At 37.9% G+C, this 15926-nt stretch overlaps 1 protein-coding gene across 3 annotated transcripts in view; it reads left to right on the forward strand.

Annotated features, from left to right (window-relative positions):
* The window catches only part of LOC311487939 (calcitonin gene-related peptide type 1 receptor), a 30771-nt gene extending 15807 nt beyond the window's left edge, over positions 1-14964 (forward strand). The window contains exons 2-13 of one of the 3 annotated variants that reach the window (XM_084544383.1): positions 5303-5411; positions 6282-6435; positions 6747-6857; positions 7863-7975; positions 8358-8449; positions 8557-8683; positions 8852-9005; positions 9093-9153; positions 9523-9589; positions 10518-10736; positions 11356-11397; positions 12207-14964. In XM_084544383.1, coding sequence (XP_084400509.1) covers positions 5337-5411; positions 6282-6435; positions 6747-6857; positions 7863-7975; positions 8358-8449; positions 8557-8683; positions 8852-9005; positions 9093-9153; positions 9523-9589; positions 10518-10736; positions 11356-11397; positions 12207-12428 — 1437 coding nt within the window. In that variant the 5' untranslated portion in view covers positions 5303-5336 and the 3' untranslated portion in view covers positions 12429-14964. Of the gene's footprint in view, positions 1-4126; positions 5412-6281; positions 6436-6746; positions 6858-7862; positions 7976-8357; positions 8450-8556; positions 9006-9092; positions 9154-9522; positions 9590-10517; positions 10737-11355; positions 11398-12206 lie in introns of those variants that run through there. The other 2 variants (XM_084544381.1, XM_084544382.1) reach the window with 2 other exon arrangements.
* Positions 14965-15926: the final 962 nt, after the last annotated feature.

A 15926-nucleotide genomic window follows, 5' to 3' on the forward strand; every position in this document is an offset into this window, starting at 1 on the left:
GCATACAGATCGATGTACGCATTTGCGGATTTTTTTTTACACATTTGCAAATCTGGTTACACACACACGGATTTTTTTTTTTACACATTTGCAAATCTGGTTACACACATGGATTTTTTTTACACATTTGCAAATCTGGTTACACACACACGGATTGAAATACACATTTGCAGATAGTTTTGCTACAATAATGGCCCCATATCATGCAGAGTATACAGGGATTTGTATCAGAGTCGTTGTTGAGGAGACAACACGGCAATAACATCAGGTCCCATATTGACTGTTAGTGCTTCCGCATGCAGATACTTCATCATTTCTAATCACGGCCCCACTCTCTAATTATAGCTAGGCATATCCTGCTATAGCATGAGCAGTAATGAGCATGGGGCGCCAAACATCCTGTGACTCCAAAAGGATGTTTACAGCACAGCACAACATCTCTGCAGAGACAGTGAGAGCTGATAAGTGTAGGCTGGGCTCTGGCACTTGGTGAGAAGACAGCAGATGTTATGCACAAGCTGTTTTTCTGAGTAGCTTTCTGCGTGCTGGCAGATGTAATAAATGATGTCAGCTCTTGTGCAAAGTGTACATGACTAACCACTATACTGAAACTCTCTGAGGTATTACAGATAATAGTCGACCACCTACAGTTTGCATTGCTAGTGTAAATAATCATGTCTTGTGTCACCTTCTTAGCTTGGGGAAAAAAAGTTTCTTTTTTTAGTTTTTGTCAAGGTTGGAAAGAACTATTCTTTATGTATTATATACAACTAATTCTGGGTTCAGTTTTATTTAATCAGTTTTTTGACTGCAAAAGTTATAAATTTAGACACAATGAACAAGCTGAGAGGAAAGGCAAGCAAATGTTCATGGTTTTTTTTGTTTTGTTTTTTTGAGGCTGTATGTGAATTTCCAGGTGGGATTATATGCAAGATGACTGTAAAGTCTGAAAAACACTGAAGATATCTAAGTAATTGAAAACAGCTTCCATTTATTCTCAGAGGCTGTACAAAGGGGAAATGCTAATCCGAGCTTTCAGTCTCGTACTTAATAGAACATGACCATCTTTTCCTCTCCATATTATCTGTTTTTGATAAGATATTAGCGTTGATCTTTTATAAGACACACTGTAATGATGTGAACTGGCATTGGAGTTCTGTTTTTTTTTTTTTTTACAAGCATTCTCAAACCAAGGCAAGAAATATTGCGTGGATAGTGCTACATACAGGTTTGGTGGTTTCTGAGTAATTGAAAACAGCATAAGGGTGTAAGCACCCTTCCATGACTTTCATTTCCCAGCCTGTCTGGAGTTAATCATGTGCTGTCCAGTACCTAACACTGACCACTGAAATTACAGCATGTGTATTATTTTGTTTAAATCATAAACAAGGTATTTATTGTGAAATCAAATATAACGCCATGATGGAAATTCCCACCATGACAAATAGAGTCCACTTAGATGGGAAGGGTCAGGGTTTTTTTCCTTCACTGTAGTGTCGGTCAAATGATGCTGTATAACCAGTTAAGATGAGCTCTAACTTAAGAAAACATCCAAGCAATATTGGGAAAGCCGTCTTTGACATCTGTTCTGTTTTGCCATCTGACAAGATGTACTCTTTGTCTTAATACTAATGCATGATAACCAATCCTTGCAAAGAAACAGCTGGGGAACTTGGCAAAGCAGAGGCCTGTGTGTGTATCTTCGTGTTTGTCAGTGTGCAGTTACATGTGCATTGTGTGTTTGTGTGCATTCATGTGTGACAGAGCAGCTGATCTTTTCCTGGCTGTTTCTAATTTGCACAGCCATAATGTTTTACAATCCTGGTTTCAGTAAGCCCCTCCTCTTACCAGCATGATGCTGTTTTAACTCTGAGCAGCCTTCAGGAGGCACTTGGCCAGTCCCTCTGGTGATCGAGTTGCACAGATCACTCGCACGGAGACCTTTGAGGAATGATCTGGGTCAAATCCCTTTGCAATGCACAGACTGAGTGCATTGTGAACTGTTTGTCTAATTGAAATTGCTTCATTTTGGTGACTCAATAATGAATATTTGTTTCAACTCTTTTGTTCTTTTTTGTAAGTTACAACATATGCATAATTTGTGGCAGCACAATCAATAGGTATATATGTGTAAATATGTATATACAACATATTTTTAATGCGTGTGATCATGTGTGTGAAATCATATTTTTTTATTTTTTTTATTTTTTTTGCATTTATTTTAAATGTAAAATCAGATGTATTCAACAGCAGAAGAATTTGCACACCTCATGAGAGCCACAAGCACATTAGCTCCATCTATTCATACATGGACATTTTCAAAAGTGTATTTGCCACCAGGCAGTAGTAGGTGTCTGTTCACTCTCACCAGCTCTAGAATTTGAGGTAGAAATGGCATGTAGGAGCAGTTTCAGCCCAAACCCAAATTTCAAGAAATTAACTCTTCCAGTGAATGTCTGTGTCGAAGAGCAGGGGGGGCTGATGGATCAATGAATGAAAAATACTGAAGATATGTAAGCTAAGCATAGTTATGCTTCTGTGAATGGCAGCACCACCATCTTCTGTAGTGGTTAGCATGTTGTTAGAGTTGCATGTTGCATTAAGATCCAATCTGGGCTATCCGATTGCAAGTGACCAGCTTTAGGTACGTGTCTTCAGACCTTGCATTAACATGTGTCTCCAGATCAGATCTCAGTTTCATGCTTTGTATGCAAATAAATCCCGACATCATCTGGGGCGCAGTACAATATTGTAACATCTGTAAAAGCTGATGTCTCCGATGAATTACTACTGCTGCTCCAGAACCATGATCTGGATTAACGCCAGCTTGGGCACACACATTAGTTAGACCTGCACAAAACTCAGATTATAACTTCGACTCTGGAAGTTTTCATACGTAATCTCCTGTAATAAAAGTAAATAAAGACATCAGTGAATGAGGAAATACTACTAACTTGACGCAGCTCTTTATATATCAACATGACAACACCAACAACACAGATTCACACTTGTGTACTCATATTAAATACTTTAATTTGTAAATTCTTACTTAGATTTATTTATTTTTTAGTTAGTTAACAGCTACAAAGACAGGACATTTTAAAAGGCTCTCATTACTAATCAACAGACATCACTTACAGTGCTTTTTCCTCAACTGGCCTCTTCCTCTTCCTTCATTTATAATAGTAGCTGTAAGTTGTTGTTTTTTTTCTGAATGAATGAGGCAAAGCTCCACACCCCTGTTGCATGTCGTTCACACTACCAAAAGAAATGCGGATACATGCAACCCAGACCACCCCCAAATGTGGTCAGAGATTGGATCTCTCAAATGTCAAAAGTCTCAGTGCATCCTAGGAGTGTTCACACCTGCCTTTTATGTGATTTGATTGCCCAGATCGGATCTTAATACAAAGTCTGAACAAGAACCAAAGTCAGAGCTATTCTTTGATGTGAGTCACAGGGTTGCGCTGCCCACCTTTATTTTCCTATATCGTGTTTGACATTGAGCCATTTAGCAGTGTTCCCTTAGTGTTCCTGATTACTATTGCTTTTCTTTTTCTCGCATCTAAACTGCCAGTTATGTTTAATTCCTTCCTTATACCAAAAGACAAAACTCGTGTCACACCTATGCTTTCATGACTGTTTGTGTTTCTGGACTGTTAAAGCTGTGCCTTCCCATCTAGTCGTCATCGCTCATAACTCAAGATAAAATACAGTATATACTTGTATCAGAGTCCTGATTTCATTTGGAGGACATGCAGCAAGCATAACTTGGTTTCTCAAAGCTGGGATAAGAGCATTTTCTTTTTCTGTGTCTCCCTTCTTGTCTATTTTTTTTTTTTTTTTTTTTTTTAACGTCTGGCTGCTATAAATGAAAATGTTTGTTACATGTATTCACATTGAAAGCATTGTTGCCGCAAGAATCTAGTCCAGTGATTTGTGCCAGGTATTCTAATAATCCTAACAACTCGTTTCTAGTTACCTTGGGAGTAAGTGTGGAGCTCAAGCTGTTATGTTTCTGAAGCAAAAATAACTAGTAAAAAAGCAATTGATGAATTAATATTAGAATAAATTCACTAAGATTCACTTGTGAGTGGAGCTGTAATTCCATTAGCTGCTTATGCAACCATCTACCCGAGCATTAGTAAACACACGGTTTTGAAAAGCAAATCTGTCAAGCCTGAGGTATACACTTCCATTTGAGTCTGGTCTCATCTGTTATGCAGCAGCAATGACATGAAATCCCAGTGGCGCACAGCTCCAAACAGCCTTTTGGGATTCTGGCATTGATGAGGCACAAGCAAGACCTTTACATGTGAAATGTGTAACACGCCCACTAACCGATCTAACACTTTGTCACAATTTAAAAAGAGTGTCAAGTAGTTGTGGCTCACAAAACACAGCAGCAGGGAGAATATGGGATTTTAAGTCTGCGGTGTGCTTAGCTGTGTATGATTTTTTTTCTCAGCTGAAGTAGGTCTTGGGGCCGATGCACTTTTTGTTGGGCTGATTCGAACTGATTACTTTTTCATCTGTGGTGGTCTTTGATCATCAAGCCAAGATACATTGTGGAAGCATCTGATTTTAAACAGACCTAACTTGTACAGTGATACATGTCAACTGGCAGATGTGCAGGACAGAGCAGGGATGGGATTGTTGAAATGATTACACCATGGTTAATAGTTATGAATATAACAGATACGTGATATAAACTGTATATCCTCGCCACACTGAAGGACTGTTCTAATGACAAAATCAAGAGTTCTAGTAGTGGTGATAAAATCAGTTTTTGTGTTAAGTGATTCAGTTTCTTCACTTTTTGATCCAGTTGCTGCTTATTCTTCACATTAAAACAAATCTGTGCATCCCTATAACCACACAGACAGAGAATGCAATCTCTCTTGTGGCTGACTTTTTTCATGAGAAATTCGAGTGATAATTTATTTTTGAGACACCCCCTAAATTAGGTACGTACTAGTAAATTTGATCTAAAATTCTTTGTATGTTGTTTGAATGAATGAATGAATGAAACTTTATTACCATTATACACAGTACAAAGAAATTGTCTTTGGCTATTCTTGAAACATCGACAAAGACAAAACAACAGGTGAAAAAATAGAAAAGTAGAATAAATAAATCATTGTTTATGATAGATTTCAATAATCTTAGTGGTTCCCAGCTAAAGTGACTGTGATAACAAATACTGCACAGTAGCAACAGTCCACAGATTATAATGTCAAAAATATGGTGTGCTGTGAGGTAGCCTTCATGTGGTTATTTACTTGTCGATTCTCTTTCCCAGATCTGCAGCTGATAAATCATCAGTCAGCTCTGATATGGCTGAGAGAAGGTTGAATAACTTTGAACATAGCTGGAAGGTGGCTCTCATTCTGCTGTGTCATCTAACAATGGTAAAACATCCTACACATGTATACACCCACCCAAACTTGTGACCGTCCTGTACTCACTTTGCACGAATGTCCACATTCCAGTGGTGTAAAACTCAAACGAGTCCTCAAAGAGATAGCTGTACAAGAGCATGCACTCACACACCCACCCACACAAATAAAATACACATCACAATCAGTACATTTACATGTGTGCAGATATCAAATGTGTTTGTGTCTAGTTGGAGAAAACCCAGATCAGACTTTCTTTCAAACCATTCTGCAGTTACATAATTACAAATACTGCAGTGACTGTTCAGGTATGACTGAGACTAGTTGACAGTAGGTCAGTTTACATTAGAGGCATTTTAAAGGATGAGAGGGCTGCTTTGGGTTGGTATCTCAGGACATATCTGTTTGCAAATATGCCTGAATGGATGTCATAGTTTCCATGTTGTTCAAATGGATTTAATGAAATGTTCTCTGTTAATTCCTTTTCCACCATTAGGTTGGATATTATGTCACAGTTACTTTAATACATTCCCAGTGAGTTAAATATATACAGCCAGAAACAAATTCAGACACAGGCTTACATTTTTTCCTTTTATGTTACACAGTTGTTTTACCTTTCTTTAGCCATTAATAAAATGTATTAGAATACTGACACACTACTGTTAGGGAAGTTGTAGAATTTTTTGTCTATGTTTTGTTGTTGCTGACGTTATGGTTTTAAGGTAATGATTCTGGGTTTTTCTTCAGATAGAGCCAAGACATTATGAAGCATAGACTCACAAATTAAGTTTTTTTCTATTTTTCTGTACTATAAAAACTATTGATTGCAACAACAACAAACAAACAACAAAGATTTATTTACCTTTCCTCTTCTTTCTGCAGTTTTTGGTGACAGCAAGCATGGAGGTTAATGAAACCCAGCAGCAGCATCCAACCAACGTCTACCATGACATGGGACACACTAGGAACAAGATAGTGACAGCTCAGTTTGAGTGCTATCAAAAGATAATGAAGGACGATACTCACAGCAGACAAGGTAGCTCTGAGCGTTCATGTTTCTAGGCTGTCTTGATTGAAGGAAATTAGTATGAAACACTACTTGCCAAAGTGTGTTCCTTGGTTAGTTCAAAATTGGAAACATTTTGAAGTAAAATCAAATCAGCATTTACTAAAATTTCAGACAGTTTACATACAGGGTCACCATTTAAATGTCATTATATGTCATTATTTTGTGATACAACTCAAAGACACTAAAGCAGTGAACAGTGTCTCTTATCGTCAACAACCTTATTGTAAAAACGTAATAAACCATTACCATTAAATCATAACATTTCTCTGTGATTTTAGAACCCATGTGTAATAGCACTTGGGATGGCTGGCTGTGCTGGGACGACACAAAAGCTGGAATTATATCTGAGCAGCACTGCCCGGACTACTTCCAGGATTTTGACCCTTCAGGTGAGATCTGCAGCTTATAATAGCCAATCATGCTTGGTCCATTTGCAGGTTTTACCAAACCAGTAAAGGCTGCTATATTCTGCTATCCTCACTCACAGTTTGTGGTCTTGATCTCCTCAACAGGTTTAAAACTCTCCACAACCTCAGATGGCATAATATAACTGATTTCTCAGGCTGAAAAGCATTAATTATGACTAATACCAATCTTAAATAAAACTAATGTTCATGGAGTTCCCCATTATCTCAATTTCACCCTTTAGACTCATTCAGTTATGTGAGAACAGTGACAGCTTGTAGTCTGCTCAAAGTCTGAACAATCACAACAAATGGCCATGAAACATGTTAGGCTCATGCATATGAGTGGAAGGACACAAGTATTTAGAATGCTTAGAGTGTGTTAAAATGACACGGTAAAGCATCTCCTATTTATTGGACAAGCATTTTTAAAATATAGTACATCCTTCTACTAGATTTGCTTCCAGTCCTTCTCGGCTGTGGCTCAGTAGGTAGAGCGGGTTGTCCACGAACCAGAGGGTTAGCGGTTCGATCCCCGTAATGTGCCGAAGTATCCTTTAGCAAGACATGCATGGCACTGGTGTGTGAATGTGTGTGCTTGTATGAGCAAATGGGTAGATGTGTCTATGACTGTAAAGTGCTTTGAGTGCCAATAGGTAGAAAAGCGCTATATAAAAGCAAGGCCGTTTACCATCTATGCTTTCATTAGTTTCATGGATATTAAAGTGTTTGTTTATTGGAATTTTAGAATATGTTTTTAATTTCAATTTTTAATTTATAAAATAACATTGGAAATATGCACAATGATTTATTCTGCACAATGATTTATTCTGTTTTTCCAAAATGCACAGAGCCAACTCCCTTTACTTCCTGCCTGCATAGTACCATAAATACCAAGAAAATCTTTTGTGAGATTCAGCACTGATATGGTTTATTTTTTTCAAAGTCATGGTATAAGCAACAGTCTTAGCATTTTTTTTTTCCCTGCAGAGATGGTCACAAAGATTTGCACTGATAGTGGCCGCTGGTTCCTACACCCTGAGAGCAACCGGACGTGGACCAACTACACTCGCTGCAATGAACACACCAATGAAGGCAGAGTGGTAGGTCATTTCACAAGATGTTACTAATGCATTATGAACTGAATCATGATTAGCCCTGATCTTTTATCAAGGAGTCTGTGCAGATACTGTTCATTTACAGTGATAGGAAAATAGTAAAAAGGTCGCTGATGTGCATACCATATGTATCATTTTACTTGAGTAGTCATTTCTCATACAACTGAAAAGTGGATCTGAAGACAAATGCCATGCTGGTGTTGGGAAACCATGCTAATATGCTAGTGGTACTAAATGAGGCAGAGACCATCTGTATATTGATTCTATAGGGATATGTTGTCTCACATCATGAGTCATTAGTAGTTATTATGAGATAGATAATCAGACCAATCCAGCTAATCTAATTTCTGACTCTTGTTTCTTCCAGACCGCAATGAATCTTTTCTACTTAGCCCTTATAGGACATGGATTGTCCCTGACCTCACTGCTTATCTCCCTTGGCATATTTTTCCATTTCAAGTCAGTAAATGTCTATTAACTTGATGCTTTACAGAATGAATTTCTTAGCCTATGTGTGCGTTATAAGCACTTTGGTATAATATCTTGTCTGTTTTTTTTTTTTACAGGAGTTTGAGTTGCCAAAGAATCACCCTTCACAAAAACCTCTTCTTCTCTTTTGTTCTGAACTCTGTGATCACCATCATTTGGCTGACAGCAGTGGCCAGCAACCAGGAGCTGGTGCAGAGGAATCCAGTTAGTTTTATCTCTTTATTTATAGTTTATGAGTTTACTTTCTTTTTTTGTCATTTTATTAAGTATATTAAGTATTTCAACAGAAGTCTGTCAAAAAGCTGCTCAAAAACGGTTCTATGGTTTACAGCAAGCACCCACATTTATTATGTGCCTGTTTTTCTTCCTCAGACAAGCTGTAAAGTGTCCCAGTTTATTCATCTCTACCTGTTTGGGTGTAATTACTTCTGGATGCTGTGTGAGGGAATATATCTGCACACTCTCATCGTGGTGGCCGTTTTCGCTGAGAAGCAGCATTTGATGTGGTACTATCTCCTGGGCTGGGGTATGTATGAAATACTACTGAATGCAATCACGTTTATGTAAGGTTCTCAAACAATAAAGTCTAATTTGTTGAACTTTTTTTTTACAGGCTTTCCGCTTATTCCAGCTTCCATACATGCCATTGCTCGGAGTTACTACTACAATGATAAGTAAGCCAACGCTACAATTTGCATAAGATAAGATAAGATAATCCTTTATTTATTCTATATAAATACATTCTATACATTTGGTGTAGAATCTACACCATAGTTACAGAATATATTTATATCTACCCGGTAGATTGTCTAAAATTGTTTGACCAGTTGTTGCTTAACCAGTTTGTTTATCTCAGTCTTGAACAGTTTAACAGAGCCTTTTGCCTCACTTGTTGCTTCTCTAATTAATCTCCCCATGGAACTGTAGCAAAATGCAAATTAATTTCTCAGAAAACCCACTGATCTTTGTGATGGGTCAGCTCTCATGTGATGCGTTGATAGTGTTGTGTAAACATTTGCTTTTTGTTCTCCCCTCCACTGTAGCTGCTGGATTAGCTCCAAAACGTCGCTACTCTACATTATCCACGGTCCCATCTGTGCTGCTCTTTTGGTAAGAAGGCTCACTCTTACACTCAACACTATTGATTGGTTTCATGTTTCTCCCGGTGCACTGTTTTTATTGTGCAACAAGCACAGCTGCTTTTGTTCTCTTCCTCGTGGACACTGCAAGGGCCCGGCACAGTTTCATAGCATGCATAATTGTGTTTGTCTTGTGAAATCAATGCATCTGCCTCTCTGAGGACCTGCTCCATCATCCCCAGGCTTGTGTTGTTTTCAAGAAATTCACCTAATCAGCACAGTGGTGCATACTTCAGAGAAAGATGTCCCCTTTAAGACTCTCTTTTAAAGACTGAAAAAAAAAAAATTCAGGGCCCCTAAAAAACATTTTTTGTTGTTTTGGTTTTGATAATCATGATATGTTTATTTAGACCATACAGAACTGAATTATGTGGCAGTCAAGAGTCAGGGTTACGTCAGCTACAATAACCAAACATTCTAGTGAAATAGTGACCTTTTTAACATACAGTATTTGAACATGCAAATTTATGATCCTTTGAAACAATGTCTGCAAATAAAAGTAACACGTTCAAACATGTCATTTTTACATTCTAACATTCCTCACACCTTCAAATCTATAAAACTACAATCTAAGGTTTCAGATCAAATGCCAATGCTCAGAACTGGCGGTACATATTTGTTCAAATATGTCAGAACTTTTAGCAATGTCCATAGGATGTACTTTTTTTTTTCTTTTTTTTTTTTTTTTAACTGTATGTGGCTTTCATGGGGTCTTGGTGGGCCCTTTGCCATTCTGTTTGTAATATCTTTATACATTTAGGTATGAACATAGCTGGAAGGTGTCTTATACATCTAGGTGAATCACTCTCCATTGGCACATATGTAAGATACAGTATTAGGATTAATTTATAATTTGTCCCTGGAGTCAGAATGCTGATTATCATGTCCTCTCCCTTTAGGTCAATTTGTTCTTTCTACTAAACATTGTGCGAGTCCTCATCACCAAACTGAAGGTGACCCACCAAGCAGAGTCGAGTCTCTACATGAAGGCAGTGAGAGCCACCCTCATCTTGGTCCCCCTTCTGGGAATACAGTATGTCTTACTTCCCTACAAGCCAGAGGGGCGGGCATCCTCTGAAATCTATGACTATATCATGCACATACTAATGCATTACCAGGTGAGTTGATGCTCGGAAGCTCTAGAACCATGGTATTTGGTCCACACAAGTTGTTACTGATTTAAAAGATTTAGACACACAGCTGTAGATTAGTATGCCTAAAAGGCATGTCCAGTGTATATTTTTAGAAAGGAATTTAACAGTTACTGCATGTTGCATGGACTGCAGAGTTCCTGTGCTCTGTTAAGTGAAGTCCTGTTGTCCTTGTAACCTATATATCATTTATTATTAAACTTAATTACATACTAGTCTCTGTCTCTTCTAATGATAGATGTCTTTAGCTTACTATTATGAACTGTTGCCTGGGCTTAACCCTCCTTACTTTCTTACCTTATAGTAAAAGCATAACAGTCCCATCAGCCTCTGACAAGACTCTGTTATGTTGTAGGCAAGAACAGCAGGAAGGGATGAATTGTCTGAGCTGAAAGGTGTTATCTGATCATCCTGAGTTCTCCCAGCATAGGCAGTGCAGGGACAAATAGCTTGAGCAGCAGGCTGAATAAACTTAGTGTATTTTAGTCATCTCTGCTTTATAACACTTTAGACCTTTCTGGAACATTGAGACCACTCAATAAACAGTGTACTTTCTCTGTCTCATGTGTTTTTGTTTTCATTTCAGGGTCTGCTTGTGGCCACAATCTTCTGCTTTTTCAATGGAGAAGTAAGACAGGGTTATGCCCTTCTATTCTCTTTTACTTGTGCATACACAAGCACATGCACTATTCCACACTTCCCCATTGTAATCTAGGGTAGCTTAGGCAACATGAAGCAGGGCTTGGTCCTCTAGTGTCTTTCACGGGATTGATGATTCGACTGTTAGTAAGCAGCCATGGTCTGTACATCGAGTGGCATCAATTATGCAGGACATTGATCAGCATACAAAACAGCTTGTTTATGCTTACAGTGAAAGGCTTCCAAGATGCACGGAATAGCTCCTCTTTGATCTTGGAACAAAAGGAGTTAGCACATAGAGGCACTTCACCGCTGTTTCATAAATTTGCTGCCAAAGACATCAACAACTGACATCTGTTGCATCAGAGGCAGTTGGGCTTTATTTTTTATTAAACATTTAGTTTTTTTTATCTGCTCAGCAGTAACAACAATTCAGTATGAGCTCCTGTTTGTCATGGGGTAATAGCTAAAGCATGCAAAGCCAGTATGTGGACATGGAATTAGCTTAGCTTAGCATTAAGATTTGGCTTTGTTTTTAGTTTCAAAAAACAGGGGGATGGATACATTGTTATCCATTGTGCAATAGTTACAATACCCTAGTTCCATCTAAAACCACTCATTTGTTTGTGTACAAATTTAAGCTTGCGAATTTGTCAGCTTTTGATGTGTTGGCATCCATTTTGTTCTGCATTCTTTGTTACTTTGGACTAAAGTAGACTAATCCACTTTTCGCTGTAACTGAACTAATCAATAATGAAGCACACCCATTAATATTTGAAATGTGGTTCTTCTGATTAGGTTCAAGCTGTTCTGAGGAGGCACTGGAACCAATATAATATCCAGTTTGGCAGCAGCGTAGGAAACCATTCAGATGCCCTGCGCTCGGCCTCCTACACGGCTTCCTCCATCACAGAGGTACAGGGCTGCTACAGCATCGACGGTCACTCAGAATACATAAACGGGAAGGGCTTCCATGACGCAGAAGCCTCCATCTTAAAATCAGACAGTCCCTTTGCCTAACATCAACACTCTTCCCAAACTCTCTCCGTCCCACTTAAAATCAGCAGCATGTTTGGAGTTCTGTGACATTTACTTTTTCCACTGTCAGAAGATATGACTGTCATCCTGAAAGAAACTTTGTTTCATCACTTCTCAATCACACCTTTAATTAGCTACTGCACGGTGAGCTCAGTAGGGCTTTTCCTGCACTGTCTTCAATTTACTGTTAGTTAACTGAACTGCTTCACTTGGACTAAGATGCATTCTGATAATCACATTTATTGTTGCAACCTGTCTGCCTGACTAAATATTTTTTTTCAATGAAAACTGAATGCTTGATTATCCTTTTGGGGTCATGTTGTTCACAAAAGGCTTTTGGTTACACTGTAAAGTTTTTTTTTACAAGGTTAGTGCCAAACCAAGAAATCTTGCCTGCCTCATTTGTTTTTTATTGTCAATGAACAATCAGAACGGAGATTGGAAGTCTAACAGGTGCATAATAATAATAATATATTAAAGCTATATAATATCTTTCACATTATTCTTAATTTATATAAACATATTCTTTTTTTAATTAAATGTTAGCAAAATAAATACCATACAGTATTTATTGAAGGTTGACATGCTACGCTTTCTTCACAGTTAGTCAATTATATACTGATGCGACTTGTTGCCAGATACACATAAAGTTTCTCAGCATTTCCTGTTTGTTTCAGTGTTTGTTGCTGTGTGTGCTTCACAGAGTCCAATAGCTTTTTCACTTCCAGACATTTTTTTGTCATGACTGTGCTTAAGTGATCCTTACCAACATGTGCATCCTTTAAACTTCCTATGTAAATTGTCAGGACAACCTTATCACGGAGAGGATATCATGGAATATATCTACTCATTACGCTTGAATGTAACAGACCTGGCTCTGAACATAAATGCATCACATTCCCTGTCACTGCTGTCTTTACCCTTATTCTTTTCACATAATTAACTACTTTAAAGAGTCACGCCCATGACGTGCTATGGTAGGGGGCCCCTTAGGGAGGTCTCCTACTGTCACTGAAAGCAAAGAAACTGCCCCACTGGCATGGGGTCCCAAGCTGCTGCCTGCCTTTTAACAATTTTATACTAAAAAGTTCTAAACTTTTTAGGAAGAGACCCATCATATTTTGCAAACTCCAACTACTGAAGCCTCATTAATACTGGTTAGTTTTGCAGACTTTGTGTTTGTGTTTTGTTTTTCTTTTTTTGTGGTCAGGCTACAAAAACGTGCTGTGAAACAGTGGGCACAAAAAATGATGGTGTATCGTTGGTGTATCAAAAGTGGCAACCATTGGTAATTCTCGGACTGGCCCAGACAAGGGCACATGGGGAAAAGTATGTGTGCTATCCTACCAGTATAAATTTTGTGAAATCATTAGATAGATAGAAGGGGGCCCTTAGGGGGGATTGTGAAGTATTGGTGATGCACTGCAATGCCCTCATATGTTTAAGGAGGTTTCTGGTTGTAATTGCAAAAATAGCTTTCAGTATCCTTATTTGTTTAATGCACTCTCTAGCACTCTCAGTTACTTTCATTTCATTGTATTCTTTTCTTCTATAATGTAACCATTTCCTAGTAGTCACATTATAGTATGGGATAAAAAGGTATGCATTTATCACCTTTTGATTCTGTTTCTGTATTCTATTTTTTTTTTATTATTATTAATTTAATCAGTGCTACATTTGGACGAAAACCTAGACATACCACTTTTCTTTTTTAACTGGAGCCCTGTGCTTTGTCTCTAGCATTGAGTATGAGTCAGTCTGACACTGCACTTTTCTGATATTCATTTGTCATGATAACTTTTGAATATATTAATTTCCAGTCTGTCGTACCGCTGTAATGACATAAGCAGCGTTTTTTTCAATTAAATACTGTTCCATTAAATTCAAACCTATTCAAATAGCATTAATAACAAGCCAAATTGTTTCAAGGTGCTTTACATACTATAGAGCTTGAAACCCCCAGAGCAAGCACTAAGGCAACTGTGGCAAGAAAAACTCCCTTGTGTGAAATCAGGCTGCAGTGTCACATAGACACATTGTGGTTTGCTTATCAGATCTGCAGGAGAGCTTCTCCATTGACTCTAGAACTATACAGCCTACAATTCTGGCTCTCAAAACTCTGCTTTGCAGCAAGGGGTTGATGGATAATGACAAAGTTATGAAGTCTTCATAAATAAAGTAAGTTATTGTGCAGTGATGCATTATAATGATTTATGAAGCTACAGTGATTTCATCAGAATCTAGAAAGCCAAAGGCTTTTGGCAAATGTAGTCAGTCTTGTGTATCTTTTAAGTTGTTCATTTATGTGTGAAATATGACTCTCCAAATGGTTTGTGATGTCCCCAATGGCTGTCTTTGATAAAACATTGTAAGGTATTACAAAAACATTGAGGACAATGTTTATAGTTTTTGCTTATACTGTACTGTATCTAACTTTGGTAGTCTTGACACTTTGGCTTCACACTGCTGTTTGAATGTAAATTGTCTTGTTTATTCCCTGGATGTGAAGAACACACGCACATATATATATATATATATATATATATATATATATACACACACAGTATATTTCCTTACAATGTCTCTTTTTTTTTTTTTTTTAAATATTTCTCTGAATATCTGTATGCTAATACAGTGTAGCAAATCACCAGCCCTCAGCTCAAGTTGTTTATTTATTTATTTATTTTTTTCATTTTGTGTTGAAGGTGGTCCAAGGTGCCCAACAAAGTGCTGAAATTCAAAAATTTGCAAAGTTCATGGTGGTTCAGGTCACTTTAGGAAAGATTTCACTACATTAGTGACACACAATCAAGATACTTCATATGCATTGCATATCACTGTTCACTTAAAGTGACCTAGCTAAGTTAACTGATGTTAGATGAAAGAACAACTTAAATAATGTGATGGTAGTGAAGGTTTCTTATTCAAATGTCTCTCCCCCATAGCTAACTCTAGACTAGCAGCATTTAGTTAGCTGTTTTAATATTATTCCCATTCATTTTCTGTAACCACTTGTCCTCTGGTGGGTCACCGGGTGGGTGAGAGGCAGGGTACACCCTGGACAGGTTGCCAGTCTATCACAGTGCTAACTACTACACCACTGTGCCGCCCTATTTAATTTTATTATTAATAATTATTGCTTTCTGTTCTCTTCTCCACTTTTTCTTTATTTTTTCACTCCCAGAGGGAAAACTCAACTCAGCTTATCATTTTGAATTGGGCGTCGTTAACTTACTTGGCTACTTGAAAGAGTCACGCCCATGACGTGCTATGGTAGTGGGCCCCTTAGGAAGGTCTCCTACTGTCACTGAAAGCAAAGACATTGCCACACTGGCCTGGGATCCCAAGCAGTTGCCTGCCTTGAAAATGTCATTCAAAAGCACAGGACATTTGTGTTCAGTTTATTAAAGGTCTTTCTCCCTTCAATTTATAGTGGCAGCAAATCCATACAAATGATTATTCACATTTGTTTCATTGGCT

This window comes from Chelon labrosus (assembly GCF_963514085.1).
Source record: "Chelon labrosus genome assembly, chromosome: 5".
Lineage (NCBI taxonomy): Eukaryota > Metazoa > Chordata > Actinopteri > Mugiliformes > Mugilidae > Chelon > Chelon labrosus.